Raw genomic sequence first — 22,073 nt, forward strand, 5'->3', positions numbered from 1 at the left:
AAAAATAAACGCGAGATTAATAAAGGGAAGAGGCAAAGAAAAACCTCAGTCTGCAGATAAAGTAGATTTAAAAGAATATTTGGGGCTCTAGAAATAAACCTGACTTTAATATCACACGCATGGTTTCAAATGTAAGGTGGAATACTGTTAATAACCAATCTAGAATTAAGGTCAGAAATTCGACTTTAAACTCATGTTAATAGTTTTCAAAGTAAGCTGGAAAACAATTAAAAACTCAGAATTCTGAAATTATAATCAAAATCATGTTAATTCCAACTTAAACCGCATGTGTATTGTTTTGAAACAAAATGTAATAATATTATAAAAATCATGTTTAATCTCAGAGTTCTGAAATTAAAGTCATATTCATTTTTATTCTCTCCAACACAATTTTGGTATAAATATATACTTTTAAAGACCAACATTAAAATAATTCAGATAAATATCATAGTTACAAAACAAAACAAAATAAAAACAAATTTCCAAATCAGTTTCTTTTAATTTAAAACTTATGAAACTTTGACACAAACTGCAGGTGTGTGTCTGGTGAATTTTTAGTTAAAACAAGCTTGTTCTTAATCCAGTGAAGTTCCTTGCGAAGGGTAGAGTATCCAGACATTTTACCCAAGTAAGAGCGATACTTCATAATGAAATTACTGAAGTAAAAGTAGAAAGTACAAAGTAGTAAATCAAATCTTAAAAGTACATTTTTTTTCCAAATCGTTATTCAAATAAACCAACTCTATATGTACACAAAAGTTGTCTGTCCCACTTTAAGGTAGAATTTTATTAAACAAACACCAGCAGAACACATTTCCATTCACAGCAGACCTTAATGAACTTATCATTACAGTTTTTGTTAATATATGTGTTCAGTCAAACGTGCCTCAGCCCTGAGCAGGTTCAAATCCTGATGCTGGTTTTATTTTCTTGGTCAGATGTATTAAAAGTTTAAATTAAGCAACAGAAACCAGTCTGTTATGCATTGAAACTCAGGAAACACCAGAAAAATAAAAATAAAACAATTGTTTGAGGTCCTCAAGCTTCCATGGAAGAAAATATATTTTCAAATTTCCTGGTCAGGCTGTAGTTTATTAGCGCACATGGAATCGCTCTTACGAAGCTGGCTCCCATGCCGTTATAATATCCTCTAAATCCGTTCCTTTCATATATCCCGGTGAGTCCTGATAATACGCCAGAGACAGGATGTGAATTTGAGATGAAGGCTGGAAAAGAAACCAAAGTATGACCGTACGTTTACTTGCTTCCAGAAAATACAGTTGTGTTACAGAAGCTGCGTTTCCATTAACCTTAAAATCTTAAAAGAAATAAACTTAATGGAAAAATGCCAATTTTGAAGAAATGATTGTTTTTATTTAAAAAAAAAGGTTTGTTCTAGGCTGAGATGGTTTTTAATCTGTAACAAAATTTGTGTATTTCACAAAACTGCAAAGAAAAAAATTTTTTTGCACTTTATCAACAACCATATGTTACTGCTAGGCCTATCAATTGTGCTGGACAATAAATTGCTCCAAAAGTTATCACAATAAACAATAATATTGTAATATTAAAAAATAATATTGTTTTTTTATACTATTTTTAAGTAATATAATGATAAGGGCTTAATAATAATGCAAGAACACATTCTCAAGAATCACATTCTGAAATGAACCTGACTTTTATTTTTTTTTTCCCAACCGCCAATAAAAATCAGGAAGAAGTCAAACTTCTTCACATGTAATTTTGTTTCATATTTTGCAGTTGCAAAATTGCTTGTTGATTTATTTTTCACATTGGCAGAATATCGACAAACATTTTGCGCTCGTTTGTAATGGAAACGCAGCCAGAGATGCCAGTGGTTACCCTGAGCTTGCTGCTGCGTCCGGATCACCGCCAGCGGGTAGCTGATCATTTGCCCAGAAGCAAAAGCCACAAAACTGAAGAAAAACAGCTTGGAGTCGCTACTGTAGGTGGGATTGCTTTTTGCCCAGCTCATGATAGACTGCAGTGAGAAGCAAATGAGTTTATTTCAGCAGGATATATGTGTTTGATCTTCGTGGGATTGAGTTTGGCTTACCTGATGAACCGCACATTCCACACCTGCATAGGGGATCATGCAGAGGATGCTGGGCCTGAAGCCTCTGTAAAAGGACGACATGGACTCATGTTTGTAAATAGATCTGGCGCATGCCACAACGCCATGATACGTGCCGGCTTGCTGCAGGTTCAGCCTCACCTTCAACACCTATGGAGCGGTTAGAGAAGGTGGAGAGTTCAAAAAGAAAATCACCGATATTTGAAGGTGATCTGTTCAGCTTAGGATATCTCTGTGGTCTACAAAAAGAAAAAAAAAATTACACAAAATCATTCTTAGGTAATTAGATTTTTAGTCTGGTCACTTCTGCTTATTTTGAGTTTGTTTTAGAATGAGTTGGTTTAGGGCGTCTTGTCACTTTATATCCAAATAAGCTGCTGCTTACACTCGTATGTAAAAATAGCTGCGAACAGATTCGCAATTATGCAACCATACAGCTTTGAAAGGCAGAAGTGGAGCCTCCTGCACAACCAAGAGTCCAGAAAGTGGTCTCTGGATGGTGGGTCAACAACAAAACACTCGTCTTTTCCAGCAGCCATTGTGCAGCGCTAAAACCAGCCGACCAAACCTGCTGGAACGCTGCTTGGGTTGCACGGAAACGGGTCTGGAAAACAACCTGTTTTCCAAGAACATCTAATTGTTTTTTCAGGACTTGTTCTGTTTTTAGAGACAATAGATACCCAGATGGAAGCATAAATAGGTAAAAAATGTGAATTTTCACAGTGGACCCCTTTCATGTGCAATTTATTTTTATTCGTAAAGGACAAATGCACACAAATTATTTTTTGAAATAATTTGTGCAATTAGCTTTAAATTTGTTTTAAAGCTAATTGCACATCTTTACCAGAGGTCCCAATGAAGTCAACATCCTTCTAACGAACAAAACAGAAACAATAAAGCGTTCAGAGTTGTCTCTGATCTCTGATACCTCTAATGGGTAGAAAGCAGCATGGGCCACCGCTCCAGAGATGCAACCCAAGCCAAAGCGCTGCTGCACAGTCAGAGTCTCCTGGCTTCTGTTTTGGGTGTAGACTTTCATCTGGGTGAAGCAGAGCAGCTTACAAACAAGAAGCAATTCATGATTTATTCAGATGCTCGGACGGGCCTCACCTGTGCATAGATAAGACATTGCAGTGTGGACTGCGGAGTACCTTTCAGCACATTGACAACGTTGCCTTGCCACATCGACCGCAAACCTCCTCCTCTCAGCTCCTGAAAGCCTTGGGAAAAAGCCTTGGACCCCAGAACCTGCAGAGCAAAGAGGAAAAGTTTCTGTAACGCAGAAACCTCAACTTTTTAAACCACCGCCAAGTTTAGACCATAGGTGTCCAAAGTGTGGCCCCTGAACTGATTGTGTGTGGCCCCTGACTTCAATTCAGAAATTACACAAATTTGTAAATGGAAACTTTCTATCTGCAAATTTATCACAAAATAAAATGATTTTACAATAGAAAATGTTGGCAACATCACCAATTATTTGTCTTTAAATAACCAAGTCGTTCCACATCTGTACAGTGATTTTTACTCAAAAGCAAACTTTGCTGCACTGAAACCTGCTTTTAGTCAATTTATTAAATTTGGTTAAATACAGCAAGCATTGTAAACCCTGTTTTTATTGCTCATAATTGACTGAATTGGGTTCTTTTTTCATTTGATACCTAGAAAATTAGCTAAACTTCTTACAATAAGACAAGCCTGCAAAACGAATGTTTGACCTGAAGTTGGGTCTTCAGTCGGTCTATAGGCGCCGTCGCAGTTCGAGAAACCGCATCTGCCAGACCAGCTGACAGAACAAACGTCTTCCAAGCCCCAAAGCCAGACACGTTGTCTGGGAACTCGATGGGCATCGCACGACTCTCCCCCACATCGAAAACCTGCAGAAACACCAACACTGAGATTTTCCCTGGATTCCCCTCAGACACGTTTTGTTTTTGATGCCAGAATCTGTTTGACGGTTTTACCAGACTGTGTTTCCATGAGGAAACGAGCTCTCCGATGTTGTCCACCGGGTTTAGAATGATATAATGCAGGAATTCATCCCAGTCAACTGTCATGGACTTGTCCTTGTCCATCCTGGTGAAGACAGTCAGAAAAACAGAAACACAACTGTTCATGTTGACTGTTAGGTTATTTTCTTTCCACACTGCAAGAACACAAAATGTTTTGGTATTTTGGTCAAGTGTCTAGTGCACTTCAAATAATACAAAACTAACTTACAAGTAACTCTATAGCAAGATATAAGAGTTTGTTTAAAAAATTCCTTATTTAACAAACCAAAATGATTAATCCATTAAAGAAAATAGTGGGCAGATGAAATCTTACATTTGAATAATTTTTTTTGCATTCGGCTTTGATATGATCACTCCTAACTCCTTAAACAAACATATGATGTCCTCCTGGTCAATCACTCCTGATCAAAAAAGAAATACAGAGAGTTACAAACACACACTGAGTCCATTCATCCTCCTTACACTGCAAAAACACAACATCTTACTAAGTATTTTGTCTAGTGTCTAGTGCAAATTTCATAGTACGCTTGAAATAAGACAAAACTAACTTACAAGTCACTTTTCAGCAAGATACAGGAGCTTGTTTTATGTAAATAATTTCTTTATATTGATATAAAAAGTAGATTATTTCACTTATAACAAGATATTTTTCCATTTTATGAGTAAAATAATCTGCCAATGGAACAATATCAAAGAATTATTGACTTAAAACAAGCTCTTATAACTTGTTAAAGTCACTTATGAGTTAGTTTTGTCATATTTTAAGTGTAATGAGATACTTGAACTAGAAACTAGACAAAAATACATGGTAAGATTTAGTGTTTTTGCAGAGTATTTCCTATAAATCTTCAGGTGATAACAGAAGTTTCTGCATAAGTGCAAGGGTCACTTTAGTGCTGCAGTGTGTGCACCATAAACACAAGTTTATGTTTGACATTCACAAGCATATTTTACTCTAAATGAAACATGTTTAATCCACAGAGGGAAGTTTATTATATTTCAAAAGAGAAGACAACTCTTTTAAAAGCTGATTAAATGCCATGCTAAGCATTGAATTCACTTAAATAAACAATTACAATTGGAGAAATCACTCACCGCACTTATTCTTGTCAAGGTCATGAAAGTGAATTTTCCATTTCCTCTCTCTGTCCATCATGTAGCTAAGAAACTCTTTATAATCCAGCAGCCCATCTTTATCTTTATCATAAGACTCCATGATATTCTACAAGGAAATAACTTTCAAAATGGGTCATTTATTTTCATGCAGACTCTACACACCTGAACACATGTTACCTGGACCTTTCCGTCTCCTGAGATGATCCCATGCTTCCTCATCTCCTCGTGGAGCTCTGCCATTGATATGAACCCATCCTTGTTCTGGTCCAGTTTCACAAACAATCCTCGGAACTGGTCCATGTTGCTTCATCAATAAATACTTGTTTTTCTCTGTCAAAATATAAAATGCAGAAACAAACCGTGCTTCATTCGCAGACTGTTTTAATCATGGTCATAAATGGCTTCTTGATCAGATATTATTGACCAGCACCTCTGCTGACTCATCGAGCTAAGAGCCGATGCAGTGAAGGAGAGGAGCCTGAGCTCCAGCAGGGGGCGCTGTAACTGCAGCAGAGCCAGTCATGACCTTCAGATTTCACAACTGTGGCCTTTCTGGCTCTTCACGTGCAGCGAGCTTAACTTTTATTTTATAATTACCAAGTCTAGTTTAGATTTACTTGTTTGATGGTACAGAACCTGCAATATTTCTACAACATTTTCTGACAAAAATAATTAAAATTTAAAAAGATACCACAGCAACAAATTAAGGGGATTGCAGATATAAAAAGGAGAAATGTGTTACATTAAAAAAAATCAGAAAATATTTGATTAATCTGAGAATTCTTACATTTTAAATTAATCTCACAAATTTTCCAGACTTAATGTTAAAATTTCTGAACTACAAACGTCCAAATTTTTTCTAGAAAAAATTGGAAACGTCTGAGTTTCAAAAGTCGAATAAAACTTTTGACTCTGCCGATATTCACAAGCACATCTGGAACTGTGATGGTATGAAAATTGTGCTGCTTTTCTTCAAGTTTGTGTAACAACTTAAAGTAGGTTACCAAATGTTTGGTAAATTTTTGTTTTTAGTGTATGTTGTATACTATCACAAATAGTAATAATAGATTTTCTGCATGCAGTTTGGATGGTGCCTGTGTGATTTTTAAAAAAATTCTTCCTGGGTACTCCTGCTTCCTCCTACAGTCCAAAAGCATGACAGATTAATTGGTTTCTCCAAAATATCCCTGTGTTTTCTTTTGGTTAAATATCTGCATGGTTGTTTGTCTTGTGACTCAATTTGAATTGAGTCACTGACTGCTACTTCTGCCGCGCCAGATGGCTGCAAACACTGAGAAATTACACAAGCTCTTGCTCCTGGTGTTTAAAGTGCCTTTTGTGAAGAACTTTTACTTCAAGAGAAACCCAATTCTCTAAAAGCGCCAAATCAAAGTATTTCAACTGAAAAGATAACATTGAATAAATTATAATGCCATTCATTTGTAAAAGTACACATACTTTAACTTTTCCATATTTTATGTAGTCGTCCAACCAGGGACTAATCGACTAGGGTGACGTTAAAATCGTGAAACTCTTTTTTCCGACGACATTGAATGCAACACAATATAACCTGACTCGGTCTGGATACTTTTACTTACTTTTTTGTGCGTGAAAAAAAAACGTTTTTTGTGTTTTTTCTTTCTTGAATGTGATTTCTGTTCTGTGGACGAGGTTTAGTTTTGAGAGCCGTCGTCTGTCGTTGCCAGAGCAACCGACGTAGCACGCAGACGTAAAACCGTCGCATTGCTCGCGAAAGCGGAAAAGCAGTGGTCTTGAACTGTTCCTCGCGTGTTATTTTCCGCTTAGCTTTGACGCCCTGCAGCCGCTGTAATTTATAAAAAGTTTAAAAAAAAAAAACGACAAAAGCTGAATTAGTTCCATCCTTTGCTTGTAAAACGTGGGAATATTCACAATAATGATCAAATACAATGAGCTATTTCATAAAGTTTGGTGCTATGTTTAGTAGCATAAGACCAAACACATTACTGATACATGTGACTCAGAGCAAATTAGGCTAAATTGGATATTTTGCTAGATCTTTTCCTGAATTTTCCCTCTACAGCACAATAAATTACATTTCATGATATGGTGATTTCTGAGGGTTACAACGGGTTTATATTTAGGGGTATCAGAGTAAAGGGGGCTAAATAAAAATGCATGTTTTTAATATTTATTTGGCGTATCTAGCCCTACTTCTAAAACTGCATCTCGGCACCCCTGAATAGGATTGCCACCGATCTCGTAAAATATGGGGTCGTCCCATATTTGGGCGTTAAATGTGCATCCCTTATTAAACCGATACATAACTGTGCGATGGAAACGCCTATAATAAACACATTATTGTTAAACTATGTTTAACAATAATGGCCAAAATAAAACACAGGCAATATTAAGGTCAGCTACACTGTCGTGGCGGGAGCTGAAGGACCCCTGAACTCTACGGACTGACGCTGAACGTCACGGTTGCCTAGAGACACTGTACTTTCACATATTATAGTGCAATATGTGATATTATAGAGTAATATTACAGAGTAAAATCACATATGACAGATTACTCTATAATATGTGTAATATATGATAATACACTGTAAAATGACATTACAGTGAAATAGCACATATTACACATAATATGTGATATTACACTGTGTAATATCACACATATATATCTGTGATATATGTGTAATATCACACATATACATTACACTGTGATATTAGTGTAATATTAAATATCACACTTTTGTGTAAAAAAAACGATGTTGATGCAAGAAGCTTTGCCACCCACGACGTTGTGTCAAGAAGTGTCAATGTCATGGGGGCAACGCAACTTGAAACGAAGCATCAAAGTTCATCTTTACAATAAAATGCCTAAAAATGTAAATGAAGTTACTTTTTTTATTCATATCTTGATCTATCAAATGCACATTGAATAATAGAATTGTGTTAATATGTTCATGAATACACCACTGTAAAGGTGTGTGTGTGTTCATTAACAAAAACGAGTTATCAGAATCAGCTGTGTCAAATGTAAGTATTGTGCCCCAAAACAATAAAATCAAAAAGTTTGAAATGTCGTCCATAGTTTTCATTATTATTATTATTATATATAATAGTGTGTGAGAGATTGTGTCAGTAACTTAAAATACTTTGCAGAACGGCACTTTACGAAGTTCGATCCATTTCCTTGTATTAGATTGCTGGCAGATTAAGCCACTTTCAAAATGGCGGACGTTATAACATATCGCAACAATGGGCCGAAAAGCACTGTCAGTGATTTCTCAGGTCTCCAATTGGGACATACATCAAAGTTTTCCAATTGTTTTTCTACCACATTAATTCATTTGATCAAAAACTGGATGATAAAACTTTTCAGTCTGGTGATTTGGTCTCAGTTATCTTTAGTTTTCAAGATATAAATGTTTTACCTTCAGTACAGACTCTCACACATTTAACTGTGTAAGCCAATGGATTAACATCGGAGCCCTTTGAAGATTATGTTTTTGATCCTGACAGTAAAACCTTTAAAAAGATTAAACCAAAAGCTCGTTTGGAAGAATTGGATTTTTGTTGTTGTTGTTGTTTTTGTGGGGGTTCATGTTCCTTCAATGCAACAAACATGCACCCGCGTCCCCTAAGGCCCCTGGTCCCAGCGACCCCCAAAATGTCTCCCCCTTCTGCCGCTATCCCCCCAGGCTCCTGGTCCCAGTAACAGTAACAAATTCAGAAATTAAAATATCCAAGGGGGAACCCAATAGCGCAGTGTCCCCGAGTTATAAAAATTAACAAAAGCATTTCCAATTCTTTGCAGGACCGTCGGCTTCTCTTTATCATTGTCCTCATGCCCGTTGTCGTCTTGTTTTTGTTCCAGGACCTGTTCTTGTTCAACATCCTCGGACTTCGCCCCGGCATTTATTGTGTGCAGTTTTTTTTTTTTAAGTCAAATAATTTTTTGGGGAGCTTTTGGTTTTCTGCTATAATTGACTCCAGTTCTGTAGATTTCTCCGCTAGAGATTCCTCAGCATTTTGTCTTGTTGTCCTATTTGTCCTTTCTAGGACCACATAAGCTCTCATAATTGCCTTGTGATCACTATCTAACCGCTCAATTGTTTTTTTGTTTTTTTTTTTTTCTAATTCGCAATTTAAATCCTCAATCATTTTTTATGCTGCTCATTCTCTGAAATGAGCAGCTCGTTTGCCATTTGATTACTCCTCACATTGTTATTATTTCCACCTTGTGTCAATCGTTCCAATTTTGCTGTCAAATCATCTTTTACTTTTAGAAGTCTCTCATTCTTCTTGCATCTCCTTCGGCTCCTCTTCAATGTCTCGATTTTTTCTATTAAAAAGCTGTTTTCAGGCATTGCCTCTTCGGGAACAAATAAATCTTCTTCTGCCATTGTTGTGGTGTAAATCTCCAAATGAATCTCTGCATAATCTGGGAATATAGATGCAGTCACCAGTCACCAGACAGGATGAGTGACATCACAGTTTCACATCAAAACCACAAGAAGTCTTTTGCATGTGGGGGTGAAAGAGTGGATGGATGTTTTTTTTTTAAACTTTATTCTCAGATACACTGTATAACGACAGAGTGAAGCATGTATTATACCTCAAGAAAAAACAAAACAGATAAATACAGCTAAACGGTATTCAATAAAAAGAAAAAGCCAAGGGGCTTCGGTTCCCAACATTCAAAGCAGTAAAGATTTCAATTGTTTTAATAGATGTTTTTTTTGTCAGTCTTTGATAGTTCAGATATTGTCCTGTAACCTGTGAGTGTTTATTTTGCATGGCACATTGCTGCCACCTGCTGGACTTTCAGGGAAATGTTTTACGTGTACGTTATTTAGTCAGTACGTTCGTTTGTTAACGGCAGAGCAGATATTCGGACGGATATATTGTGAATGTCGTGTTCAGATCGAGTTCTTCGATGCAATGCCTGTATGTATACTTAAAAATGAGCGTTTATGTTAATGTGTGGGAAACAAAGCAAGTTATTTATTGAATTTATGTTGTTCCTGTTTTGGCAGTTTCATTCTATTCTACGTAAATAAAGGAAGAGCTGTTTAATCCTGACTCGTGTAAAAGGAGTTTGGCTGATGGTTAGCTTGGTTCAGGACACCATAGCGAGACCGTTACAGATATAAAACTTAACTTCACCGTAAAATGCAACAAGGCATGGCTTTCCTGACCTGGAACAATGAATATGATATTTAGCTGGTAACAATAAAGGATTTATGAGAATCTCAGAATTGTTCAGCTTGCTTTTAGTGAGGCCAATTAAGACATTTTCCCATAACAGCATAAATTGTGCTTCTATGTTGTTGTCACTAGAGACGGACACTACGCAGCCCTGCGAGCTGCTATCAACCCGTGTCTTTTTAAATTACCACCCGATACTCCATCGTTCTTAGAAGCCAAAAACTGACAAATATCCAGCCGTGAGGAGGAAGAAGCACATTCCAGGCTGAACAATGTCGTGTTTTATTATTTAAGGCACCGTGTTCTGTGTGGGTCGTTACTTGCGTTGATCTGCGCTCTCATTCCCGCCTGAGTTGTTGACGAAAGCTAAGTGTTAGCAGCATGAGGTCCAATGTTCAAGTTCGACCTGGTAGGATTGTATTGATTCATGATAATGTCTGGGACTGAACACTGCGGGATTGGATCCTAGTATATCATTGCCATCATCTGGGGACAATGCAACGCAAATGTAATATATTTTCCCCAACAGGTGAAAAGTTGCTGTTTCTGCTGCTGACAGTCCTGGATCTGAGACTGTAGCTGATAAACAGACCAGAGGAAAGAAGCTCACTGGTTATGAAGTTATGAAATAAGCAAATTTGCTGAAATTTTACTAATTAAGCTCTAGTAATATTTATTTAACCTCTAGAATAACTTGGCTGCAGAGTGATTTATAAGCTCAAAGGGGTTAAGGCCATATAACTTTTTGATGTTTTCACCTCTGAGATCTAGAATTGTAAGACTGGGATCTCAAGGCAAAGAAAACTCAGTAGCTGCTGGTAGGGGTCATTCAGGGTCATTCAGGGCCATTCAGGGGCCCCTAGAAAAAGTTTATTTGTAACAGAAACCACAGATCTAAACATGTAGCATATATTTATAGAGAATGAGAATGTTATTCAGTTGTACTTAATGCATTCAGCTAAGAAAAAAAGTACAATTAGGGTTTAATTTAGAAGTTTACTTTGTAAAGGTAAACTAGTTTAATTGTTGTGTTACCATGGCTTCCATATGGTTTATTTTTTTGTTGTTGTCTTCATTAAAATGTAAATACTTTATTTATCTCGTGTTTTTTTTACATACAAAAAAAAAATTAATAAATCAAAACGTAAGACACCTTTTGCGTGGAGGCCTCTGCGTGATCACATGCTATTTTCTGACAGGTGATGGGATTGGACAGGAGTCAGTTTTCCACTATGACGTCATGCAGGTAAAAAGTGACGCGAGGGTACTTTTTTTTTTTCGTTGACCTCTCCCCTCTGCCAGCAATGTGCAAAGGAGCCTCATTTAGAAAATGACGAGGCTCAGCATTTGTTTTCTAGAAACAGCCGCTGCCTTTCAGTGACAGACTCGTCCACCTGGAATCAACCACACCGGAAAATGGCTTTCAAAATAAAAGCGGCTTTGCTTTAAAAAAAGGAACGTGTTACGTTGAAATAAGTAAAATAAATTTAAAATGTTCAATCACTAAACTAAGAGTTTATTCAAAATGTTGTACATATCAACAAAAATAATTTGATTTTTAAAATATAGTTCAATAACCTTGTTATATAAATTTTTAAAAAAGAAATTAATCAAGAACAACATAAAAAAGAGATAAACTTTTCGAATAGGGTAAAATGTCAAAAGAAAAATCGAGACAGGAAGCAAGGAGACATGATTTAATATTTGAACAACAAAAAAAGTCAAGAAAAATTTATAAATTATTTGACAATTTATAAATTGTCAAATAATTTTGACTATAGGCCTATATATATATATATATATATATATATATAATATATATATATATATATATATATATAATGTATTGCAAATGTAAGAGAGAAAAGCGAGATCAATATTGATTTAACAATAATAATGCGTTATTATTTGTTGCACAATGATTTAGAATAATGATTATTATCAATAATTATGTCCTAATAATACATTATAATGTACATTGTTACTATTATTTTTAACACAGTATATTTGATATTTATTTTAGATAAATATTCGTATTAATAACAATTATAAATATAACAATATGATTCAGTAATGATAACAAAAACTCTTTTGATAATTTCAATTCTGAAAATATTTTAATATGTATACTGTAAATAACTATTTTAAAGGTCCTAATAATAAAAATTATGTTAATACCTGAGAAATGATTAAAAAACGGAGTGGGAAACGTCTTGACGTCAAACCGGATGCAGTTTAGTTAGATATTTCCAGCTTGATTTCTCTGCATAGGAGGGAGCTGTGGTCTATTTAAAGAGGGTCATCCAGCCGCGGATGAAATAGCAGAACATCTAGATCAGCGGCTGAGACCCAAATGCTCCTCGCTGAGTTCCGTATTTCCTCCATCTGCGGCTTTTCACTGTTCAATACTTCGCTTTGACAACCATCCGGGGCCAGAGCTCCTACTGAGCGCTTTTTTCTTCCTATTGCATTTTTTTTTCAATTTATTCTAATTTTCTGACACACTAAAAATGGGTAGAGACTACTACAAGACACTCGGGATCTCAAAAGGAGCGACAGAGGAGGACATAAAGAAAGCTTACAGAAAACAGGCGCTGAAATGGCATCCTGACAAAAACAAGTCCGCAGCCGCCGAGGAGAAATTTAAGGAGATCGCTGAGGCTTATGAAGTCCTGAGCGATCCGAAGAAAAGAGATATTTATGATCAGTATGGAGAAGAAGGTAATGTGTGTGTTTTTGTCATTGTGTTGTCAAGCTGAATGCAGCTGTAGTTCGCCTGTAAAGCTGGATTCCTGGCTGTAAAGAACAGCTGGCTTTGATTCAAGTCCCCTTTCTGCAGCCAACAGGGCCTGGAAACTGATGTTCAGGCCATCATGATCATAAAATGCTATTTATTATAACGATAATCTCAATGCATCAGATTAAAAGCCATTTTAAAAATGTCTGCAATGCATTTTCATTGTAATATTCATGACAGAAAAACAGTTTTTGTCCCCCCAAAAAAGGTAAAGAATCATGTAATGTGAGGAAAGAAAATATCAGTCCAGATGGCTCTGGGTGGGAACTGTAACCATCTGGTTCTTTCTTCTTTTTTTTAACATTGAAGGGAAAGGTGTGAAGTAATTGGCTGCAAGACAAAACACAATATTTTTTTATTTTTTGGTAATAATAATGTTGCTATAAGCTGGCTGATATATATATATATATATATAATATATATATGAGACTTCAGTTTCTAATTCAAAATATGTTTTAAACGAGTCATAATGGCTTCTTAATCCTAACCACCTGTTTTTCATTACCTCATCCTAATAATTTTGTAGCAGTGAGTTAAAACTGAGCCTCAAAGTACAAAAGAATAGGAAACAATAAATCTAAATGAGTTTTCTGTCTGGTTAAGTTGGTTTTATTTGTGTTTTAGCACCTAATTGTCCTTAAATGGTAAATGGACTAAATTTATGGAGCACTTTCCTAGGAATCCCTACCACGAAAAGTCCTTTACACATATTAGTAGAAAACAATTAAGCAACTTACGACTAATTGTTGATTAATATTAGACCTTATTGCTGTAGTTCGGCCGCCATCCAGCAGAGGGCGCCGCTGGTCATCCTTGAAGGGACCTGCTTGTTTCTACCGTTGATCGTAGCTATGGTAACAGAAGAGTTCTTCATGAAAATGTTAACTGCAAACCCGATAAAAGGATAGAAAGCAGCTCAGTTTTAGCTTCAGTAGAGACGGGGACAAGGTCAGTAACTGGCATTGAGGTTTATTTGAGTAACTTGAAATGTTGATGGAACAATCTGTGGTTGCTGTGCTAATGGAAAGAATTATATTAATGTAACGAGCCAGGCATAACAACGGATGGTGAAAACGATTGTAATTATTGTGATTTATCTTTGTCTGGCTTTTACATTGGTCGATGATACGAATGGCTTTAATGAATCTCATGATCATCTGGTCAATTGAGGCCTTCTCAATTGACTGGATGCTACAAGCTATTGTACAAAATGAACGTTTTGCTTGTTTTAAAACTTCCATTTGGTTCTGTGTTGCTTAAAAAATAACAGCAGACAAACAAGAAACAATCTAAGCACTTAAACACAAAAAAACCCGGCCGTTTTTTGACAATAAGCTAATATTTTTGGAGTCTGGAAAATTAGCCATTTTACAAACCTCTGATTCAACAGCTGTTACCTAGCAACCCCAGCAAAGCCCTGCCTCCATCCAGCAACCCACACAAAGTTTTATCAGCTGGTTTTCAAATTAAAATGCAAAAGTATTTTAATGATCCCAAAGGGAAATTAAATGTTAGTGTAACTCATTTTAATAACAATTATTCAAAGCGTTATTGTAGATGGCGCCCTGTGTTAGGGCAAATTCGAAGAAGCCTCTGACTGCAGACACTCAGTTTTTCTAAGAAAAAAACCTTTACGAATCTTTTACTGGTATAGGTACTGTACAATGGCTGCTGAAAAACAGAAGTGTTTTTTGCTGTTTGACATGCCATCCAGAAACCACTTGGTGCATTCTTGTTGGTTGTTCAGGAGACTTTACGTGTACACAGTTGTATAATTGTGCATCTTTGTTTAGCCATGTTCACCTGCCAGTGTAAACATTGATCTGGGGTGTGAGACCAGCAGCAGTTTATTTGCATTTAAAGTGACAAGAGGCCCGAGAACAGTTCACTCTGAAAGGAGCTCAAAAGATAATAAGACTAAACTCTTATTATCTAAGAATGATTTTGTAGAAAAAGTGTGATGAACATGTTTTGTATAACCCAGAGACATATTCTGGCCTGTTCAAGGAAGCACAATAAGTCACCTTGAACAAAATCACCACTTTTATTGTGAAGTTTTAATTAATCCTTCCTCTTTTCCATCAGGTCTGAAGGGAGGAAATGGACCTGCTTCTGATGGGCAAGGTACCAACTTCACCTATACCTTCCATGGAGACCCTCATGCCACCTTTGCCACTTTCTTTGGCGGTTCCAACCCATTTGAGATGTTCTTTGGCCGCAAGCCGAATGGCAGAGATGACGAAGACATGGAAGTAGACGGAAACGACCCTTTTGGCTCCTTCACCACCTTCAACCTGAACGGCTTTCCTCGGGAAGGGCACGGAGGGCAGCAGCGCCGGAAACAGGACCCGCCTATCATCCATGAACTGATGGTCACCCTGGAGGAGGTCTTCCAGGGCTGCACCAAGAAAATGAAAATCTCGCGCAAAAGGTTAAATCCAGATGGCAGGACCATGAGGACGGAGGATAAGATTCTCACTATTGAGATCAAGCGGGGATGGAAAGAGGGAACCAAGATCACGTTCCCAAGGGAGGGAGACGAGTCGCCCAACACCATTCCTGCCGACATTGTTTTCGTCATCAAGGACAAACCCCATCCTAGCTTCAGGAGGGAAGGATCCAACATTGTGTATTCAGTTCGTGTGAGCTTAAGACAGGTAAAATTATTTCTACTTTAGCACTTTGCTTAGCTGGCCAGAAGTGGTTGAGCAGCTAAACCATGTCTAAGCCTACATCCCCCAGAATGCTCTGCAGTTCTGTGTCGGAGTTCAGTGAATAATCTATACATTGAATATTCTGTCAATTGTATTATCTATTGATATCAACCATGCGGTTATCGCAATATGTAGAGCTATTGATTTATTGTGAGTCAACTTGTCAACAGAATATTAGGGCCAGGCTGAGATTTTTTGTTTTTAATTATGAGAATAAAGTTATAATATTACAAGAATACAGTTGTATGACTATAGTTGAACTAATATGAGAACAAAGTTGTTATATTCAGTGAATATAACAAATTTATGTAAATTTATGAAGAAGTCAAACACACAAATTAAAAAGAGGAATGTTGAGCATCTTGTGAAGTTAAACTTTGGTATAGTTTTACAGATCATAGCTAATCTTTTAACACATCAGCATCAAATTATCAGTAGCAGGACTTTGAACAACTTTTTCCTCTTAATGTTAGGAAATGTTTTTTGGTAGAATTGTATCTTTATTCTGCTAATGTTATGACTATATTCTTGTAATTAAACAAAATTTCTCATAGCCATGCCCCTCACAGAGGGGATGATTTAAAGCATTTTTTGAAGATATTTTCTCTCATTTGTAATTTCTAGTTTAGAAAAGAAAGCGAGAAAACAAATTGATTTGAGAATCTCAGACGTGGTATAAAAAAAAAACCCATAGACTTTATTTATAAGCCCTAGCGCTGAAGTAATAATAGAAGCTGGGGATGAATTAGTCACATAAATGCGTTTCAGAACAGTCATCTGTGAGCCTGCAGCCCAAACTCCTCAAAGCTTGTCTTAATCAATAAACTGTAGGTGGCCTGCCTGGTGATCATAAAAATACAGCTGAATGAGCATCGCCCTGCGTTATACTCACACTCCAGCCCTGCAATTATACAATCTGGATCATCAACATTGATAAATATGAGCTGTTTCTCATGCCGCCCACGTGCTCATGATGTAAGAAGTGCTTCTACGGTTCCTCCTGCTCTGCTTTGAAACTCACCTCTTCATCTTTAAAAAAAAAAAAAAAAAACGTGATCCCCACCTGCAAGCGGCTGCAAATCAGCTGTGCTTTGATTCATGCGGGGGAATCAGAATGAATATCAACTCCCTTTCCAGTTGCAGTAAAAACAAATGAAGGGATCTTTTAAATTGGTTTGACTTTGATAGCTGTGATTTAAGAAGGTTATAATAAATTTGATCTTTCCGACTCTATTAGATTAGCAGTTAAAGAAGATAAGATAATCAAGCAATAAGAAAAAAAATTTAATTTCATCACTTTCATGGGAAAAAAACATTAATATGGTTGAGCATACAACTAAAACAAGGCATTTATTTCTTTATTTACATGTTTATTTCTTTCATTTACAGTTGAAAACATGTTATGTGACATGTCTACATAACCAAATGTTTATGTAGAAAAAAAATCTTGTATAGTCTACTTCTTTTCACAAGTCTATTTGCTAAGCTATATAATTTACTTCCAGAAAATTCACCCAAAGGTGATGATTAAAAGAAATGCAAAACCCCCCCAAAAACCAACACTACCATCTCAGATTCTCGTAAAGTGTAGTAAAATGTTAAATGTGAAGGTTCAGGGCAGTAAAATGGAAAACAACTGAAAATGTTAAGACTGGCTAGAATCAACACGATAAAACCCTCCAGCTTTTCACGAAGGTTAGCAACCATATCTACCCCCGAATAACTAACATTGGCAAATATTTGAGATTCCCTCTAAAAGTGCTTCTAAGTTTCTGTTTTAATAGTTAAATAACCAAATATGCCTTCATATGCTTCACGACGTACAGTGGATGCCATCTTGGCGCTACCGGAGCAGTTAACATCCAAGGTCTTTCGTATCTTTGCTCTTGTGGGTTTCACACAATCAGCATCAAGGAAAATAAATATTTATTTTGTCTAATGTGGGGCACCTGATGGTCCAAAATACATCAACACTTCTACAGCAGATTAACTGAAAAAGAATCAAAGTATTGTAATGCTCCAGTCAAAGTTCAGCCTTCATCATGACTGAAATCCTGTTAAGAAATTGAGTTAAGAAACAAACCTATGAAAACCTTAATGAACTGAAGAAATATTGTAAGGAGTGAGCCAACATTCTTCATAAGATATTGCTTTTAAATGTGGTTTTAAACTATTGAATAATTGGTGTATTTAGTTATTACTGTAATTGTTTTAAAAAGCCATGAAAGCTTAGTCATTCACATAATGAAACTTTGTTATAAAAGTGATTTTAACTGGAAGATTTGAAATATAAAATAATCAAGTAAACTAAAGTCAACCCCACTGCTTGGGCTTAAAGTAGCAGAAAGAAATATTTGGCTAAAATGCTGCTTTTATGACATCATTGGTTTTTAAAATAAATTAGGAAACTCTTTCATTAGAAATTCAAATAAATTCAGCAGAAAGTGGAGGTTGATCATTACATGTGGCAACTTGTAATTAACGAACAACAAGCAATAATTATTTCTGCAGTGCTAGTATATTCCCACAGTGGTACATTGCAGTGTTTTGTTGCCAACAGGATGCATATTTTTGTTTAAACTCTTCAGACACCAATTTCCTCATTTGAATGTGTGTGGTAATCTCCAAAGGAAAAAAAAAAAACATAATGTTGTCAGGACTTCTTTTTTGAAAAGGCACACTTCATAATCGCATTTGTGTAAATCCAGTTATTAATCCAGAAATGATGGATGTAAAGTCAAGCAGAAAGGACTGAGCTTTTTATGTGTTGATGTTTGTTCCAGATTTGTGATGCTTAGAAGCCGAATGCTGCTTCTCCATGTTTGGTTCTGGTTCTGGGGTTGCAGAGCGGAACCAGAACCAGAAGACCTGAGAGGTCTGGAAGGTTGATGCAACACCAGAAGATTTGCAATGTATTGTGGTGCTAAACTGTTCAGTAATTTATAAACAAACAACAGTATTTTAAAGTCTATCCTCTGAGTTACATGGAGCCAGTAAAGGACTTTATAACTGACTGATGGACTCTGTCTACCTGGTTCTAGTCAGAACTCCAGCAGCAGCATTCTGGGTCAGCTTAGGGAGACCTGTGAAGACACTGTTGCAGTAATAAATGCGACTAAAGATAAACTCATGGATGAGTTTCTCCTGCTCTAACATCAGTCCTCTATTCCTGGAATTGTTCTTCAGGTGATAGAAGGCTGACTTTGTAAATGTCTTTATGTCGGTCTGAAGGTTCAGGTCAGAGTCCATCGCTACTCCCAGATTTCGAGCCTGATCTCTAGTTTCGAGCTGTAATAACTGAAGCTGAACATCGAGATCATTTCTCTTTGGGTGAAAAAATAATAACTTCAGTAAAATGTGCTTCATGGTGGACTTAATTATATAATGTGCTTCTTTTTTTTTGGAAGAATATGTTTTAGATATTTTCCTTTTCTAGATTTTCTTTTTTGATCCTCCCTAATATCCTAATCCCTTTTCTTTGCAGTCTTTGTGCGGATGCTCCGTCACCGTGTCCTCCATAGACGGTAAGACTTCTCACATGAAGATCACCGACGTCATCAAGCCCGGCATGAGGAAAATCGTAGCTGGACAGGGCCTCCCGTTACCCAAAAACCCCGACCAGAGAGGAGATCTGGTCGTAGAGTTTGACGTGAACTTTCCGGACACGTTGCCCGGGAACGCCAAGGACGTGCTGAAGCGGCACTTACCCACATAGGACAAGAAGACGAGGACTGAGCAAGCGGTCACTTCAGTTGAGAGACACTTTTCCCACAAGGACAGTTCTGACAGTGCACAGATGGACCCCAGCCGATGAATGTGCGGCCTCTATTTTTGAGCTATTTGTTGTTTTTATAGATATCGTGCATGCTGCCAAGCTGATACAAGTGCAAGTGAGAGACTGCTTGAGCTCTGACTGTTATGTGAATCTGCACACTTTATGTAAGTGGCCCTTCGGTTGGAAATGGCTGCCAGACATCCCGGTGATGCCGGGAAAACTTTTGTACTGAACAGAATGTTTTGATTTTCTCTTGGAATTCATTAGAGACAATCTTCAGATTTGAATCTCTTTTATTGTGAGTTTTAAACCAGAGGCTCTCATGCTAGTTGTGGTGCAAGTTTCTTAGTTCAGTTTTAGATATTGTTTGACACATTTTTGGACCTTTTCCATGCAAGACTTGAATTTCAAAAGTATAATCTAAAAAATAAGCTGTGTTTTGGTTATGATTGCTTCACAACTTGCTGCCTAGGAATATCTGTAGTCTGTGCAGCAGTATTGCAAAAAAGGCTTCTTTGTAGCCCTTGGAAATGAAATCTCTACATTGAATCTAATGATAAAATTGAATCTATATGTAATCTAATCTATATTTTGATAGTAAAATGTGAATTTTCTGATGTTGTAAAACACACAGTTAACTTTTTTGATGTGCAAAGATGAAAATTAAATATATCTTGGCTGAATGTGCTTTATAATGAGTGTGTATATATAGCTGTCCTGGTGTCAGATACTCATGTTCAGCTAATGCCAGCACCTGGGGCATTAGTGTTTTACCACTAGGGGACGCCACTTTACTCATTAGACATCTTTCTATCTGTCTATTTATTTATCTATCTCGTCTGAAATTAATGATTATTTTAGTCAAATAATAAAAAAAAATTGGCAAATTCAACAGATTTTTTATTTAAGCACTTAAGCCTGTTTTATAAAAAAAATCATTAAAAGATTACAACAAATAATTCATTTTCGTTTTTAAATAAGAAAAATAACCATTTTATTAACATTAATATACCATTCCATTTATGTACGCTAACAAGGTCAAGCTAAAGCTGTGCCAGTTGAAGAGCTCTTAGTGGAACATATTTACAGACAAAGAAAAGTTTTCTTTATTTTAAATTCAAGATGTAAATATTTTTGGTCAGACTTAATTACTGCTCTAAGAATGCTGTTCTTTCAGCAACGAATTGATTTCTAAATCAGTTGACGGTTATTTCAACAATCGATTAATCACGATTAATTGTTTCAATCCATCTTTTTATCTACTGCAAATATTTGTATCCACTCATGCATCTGTCTTTTAAGTACTTTGTGAGTGGATCAGCATGTGTTGGAGATTTGTGCAAACGTTGAGTCACAACCAGCCAAGGGAGGATGGAGAGTAAACACACCTGCTCAGCGTGGGAGCTTTCCAGCTGGTAATCCTCTCTTTGTAAAATCATTGTGTCCAATAGGACAAAGCTAATTGGAAATTGGAATCACCACTTTTCAGTTTGTGTCAACTGTGGCAACACTTCTCAGCTCCTTCTTGGGGCGTCTCACAGGCGTAGTCGTGTCCAAACTTGGAGACTTTAAAGTACTGACAGGCCACAAAATTGTTTTGAACAATTTTTTTGGCTCTAGTTAATTGATAGTTAATTGACATGAAAGTGGATAATGAGGGCAGGGGAAGACATCTGGCAAAGGTCACCAGGCCAGAGAATCGAACTTGTGACAGCTGCGTCGAGGACTAAGGCACACTACACACCTACAAACATTATTTTTACATATCAAAAATCAATTGATATTCAGGTAATGTGGCAGTAAATTTGATAATAAAAAAGTATTTTTACTAAATCTATAGACTCTTAAAGCTACGGTGTATAATTTCATTTAAAAAATTGTTTTTTTTATATATTTGTCAAAACTATCACCATTTTGTGACAGATAATCTATGAATAGATTGATCTCCTTCACTTCCTCCCTGAGCTACTCTTGCTGTCTGAAAAAATGCACAACTCTTGGTCAAAAACAACCAATTAGAGCAAGAGAAGGGTGTTAACGCTGTCAATCAATCTCATGAAAGTGCTGCTAAATGTGGTAATGGCAGAAAAACTATTTACCATTACAGAAAAACTTTATTTTTTGTGGTGACCCAGCTATAGTGTAGCAGAGAGTAAGGGAAGGGTAAAAGCAGCAAGTACACAAGGATAATTGACAGTACTAAAACCCTCCTTCTGGTTCTGATTGGTTGTTTGCAGTTAGCACTGGGAGCAGTGGGAGAAAGCAGAAGAGTGTATTTTTTCACGTATGATACTATTACAACATAGTGATAATTTTAACAATATGAAAAAAATACTTTTCATAAAAGTAAAGATCCAAAACATAAAAA

The 22,073-nt window shown here is 36.5% G+C and overlaps 2 protein-coding genes across 3 annotated transcripts; one reads left to right on the top strand and one right to left on the bottom strand.

Moving 5' to 3' along the window:
• Positions 1–385: 385 nt before the first annotated feature.
• Positions 386–6,920, bottom strand: slc25a24l (solute carrier family 25 member 24, like). The gene is made up of 11 exons (XM_055058260.1): positions 6,819–6,920; positions 5,398–5,550; positions 5,200–5,326; positions 4,418–4,505; positions 4,057–4,168; positions 3,811–3,969; positions 3,206–3,343; positions 3,024–3,134; positions 2,078–2,245; positions 1,864–2,002; positions 386–1,226 (listed from the first exon to the last, which is right to left on the bottom strand). The coding sequence occupies exons 2-11, from the start codon at positions 5,518–5,520 to the stop codon at positions 1,039–1,041; spliced, it is 1,353 nt and encodes a 450-aa protein (XP_054914235.1). The 5' UTR covers positions 5,521–5,550; positions 6,819–6,920; the 3' UTR covers positions 386–1,038.
• Positions 6,921–12,688: 5,768 nt separating this feature from the next.
• On the top strand, positions 12,689–20,388 carry dnajb4 (DnaJ heat shock protein family (Hsp40) member B4). 2 transcript variants are annotated; one of them, XM_055058265.1, is made up of 3 exons: positions 12,689–13,140; positions 15,302–15,873; positions 19,415–20,388. In XM_055058265.1, the coding sequence occupies exons 1-3, from the start codon at positions 12,930–12,932 to the stop codon at positions 19,643–19,645; spliced, it is 1,014 nt and encodes a 337-aa protein (XP_054914240.1). In that variant the 5' UTR covers positions 12,689–12,929; the 3' UTR covers positions 19,646–20,388. The 2 variants fall into 2 exon arrangements, with proteins under 2 accessions (XP_054914240.1, XP_054914241.1); XM_055058266.1 differs by lacking the exon at positions 12,689–13,140 and adding an exon at positions 14,077–14,164.
• The last annotated feature ends 1,685 nt before the right edge of the window (positions 20,389–22,073 follow it).

The sequence above is a fragment of the Poeciliopsis prolifica genome, unplaced genomic scaffold (assembly GCF_027474105.1).
Source record: "Poeciliopsis prolifica strain line A6 unplaced genomic scaffold, Auburn_PproV2 SCAFFOLD050, whole genome shotgun sequence".
In the NCBI taxonomy this organism is placed as follows: domain Eukaryota; kingdom Metazoa; phylum Chordata; class Actinopteri; order Cyprinodontiformes; family Poeciliidae; genus Poeciliopsis; species Poeciliopsis prolifica.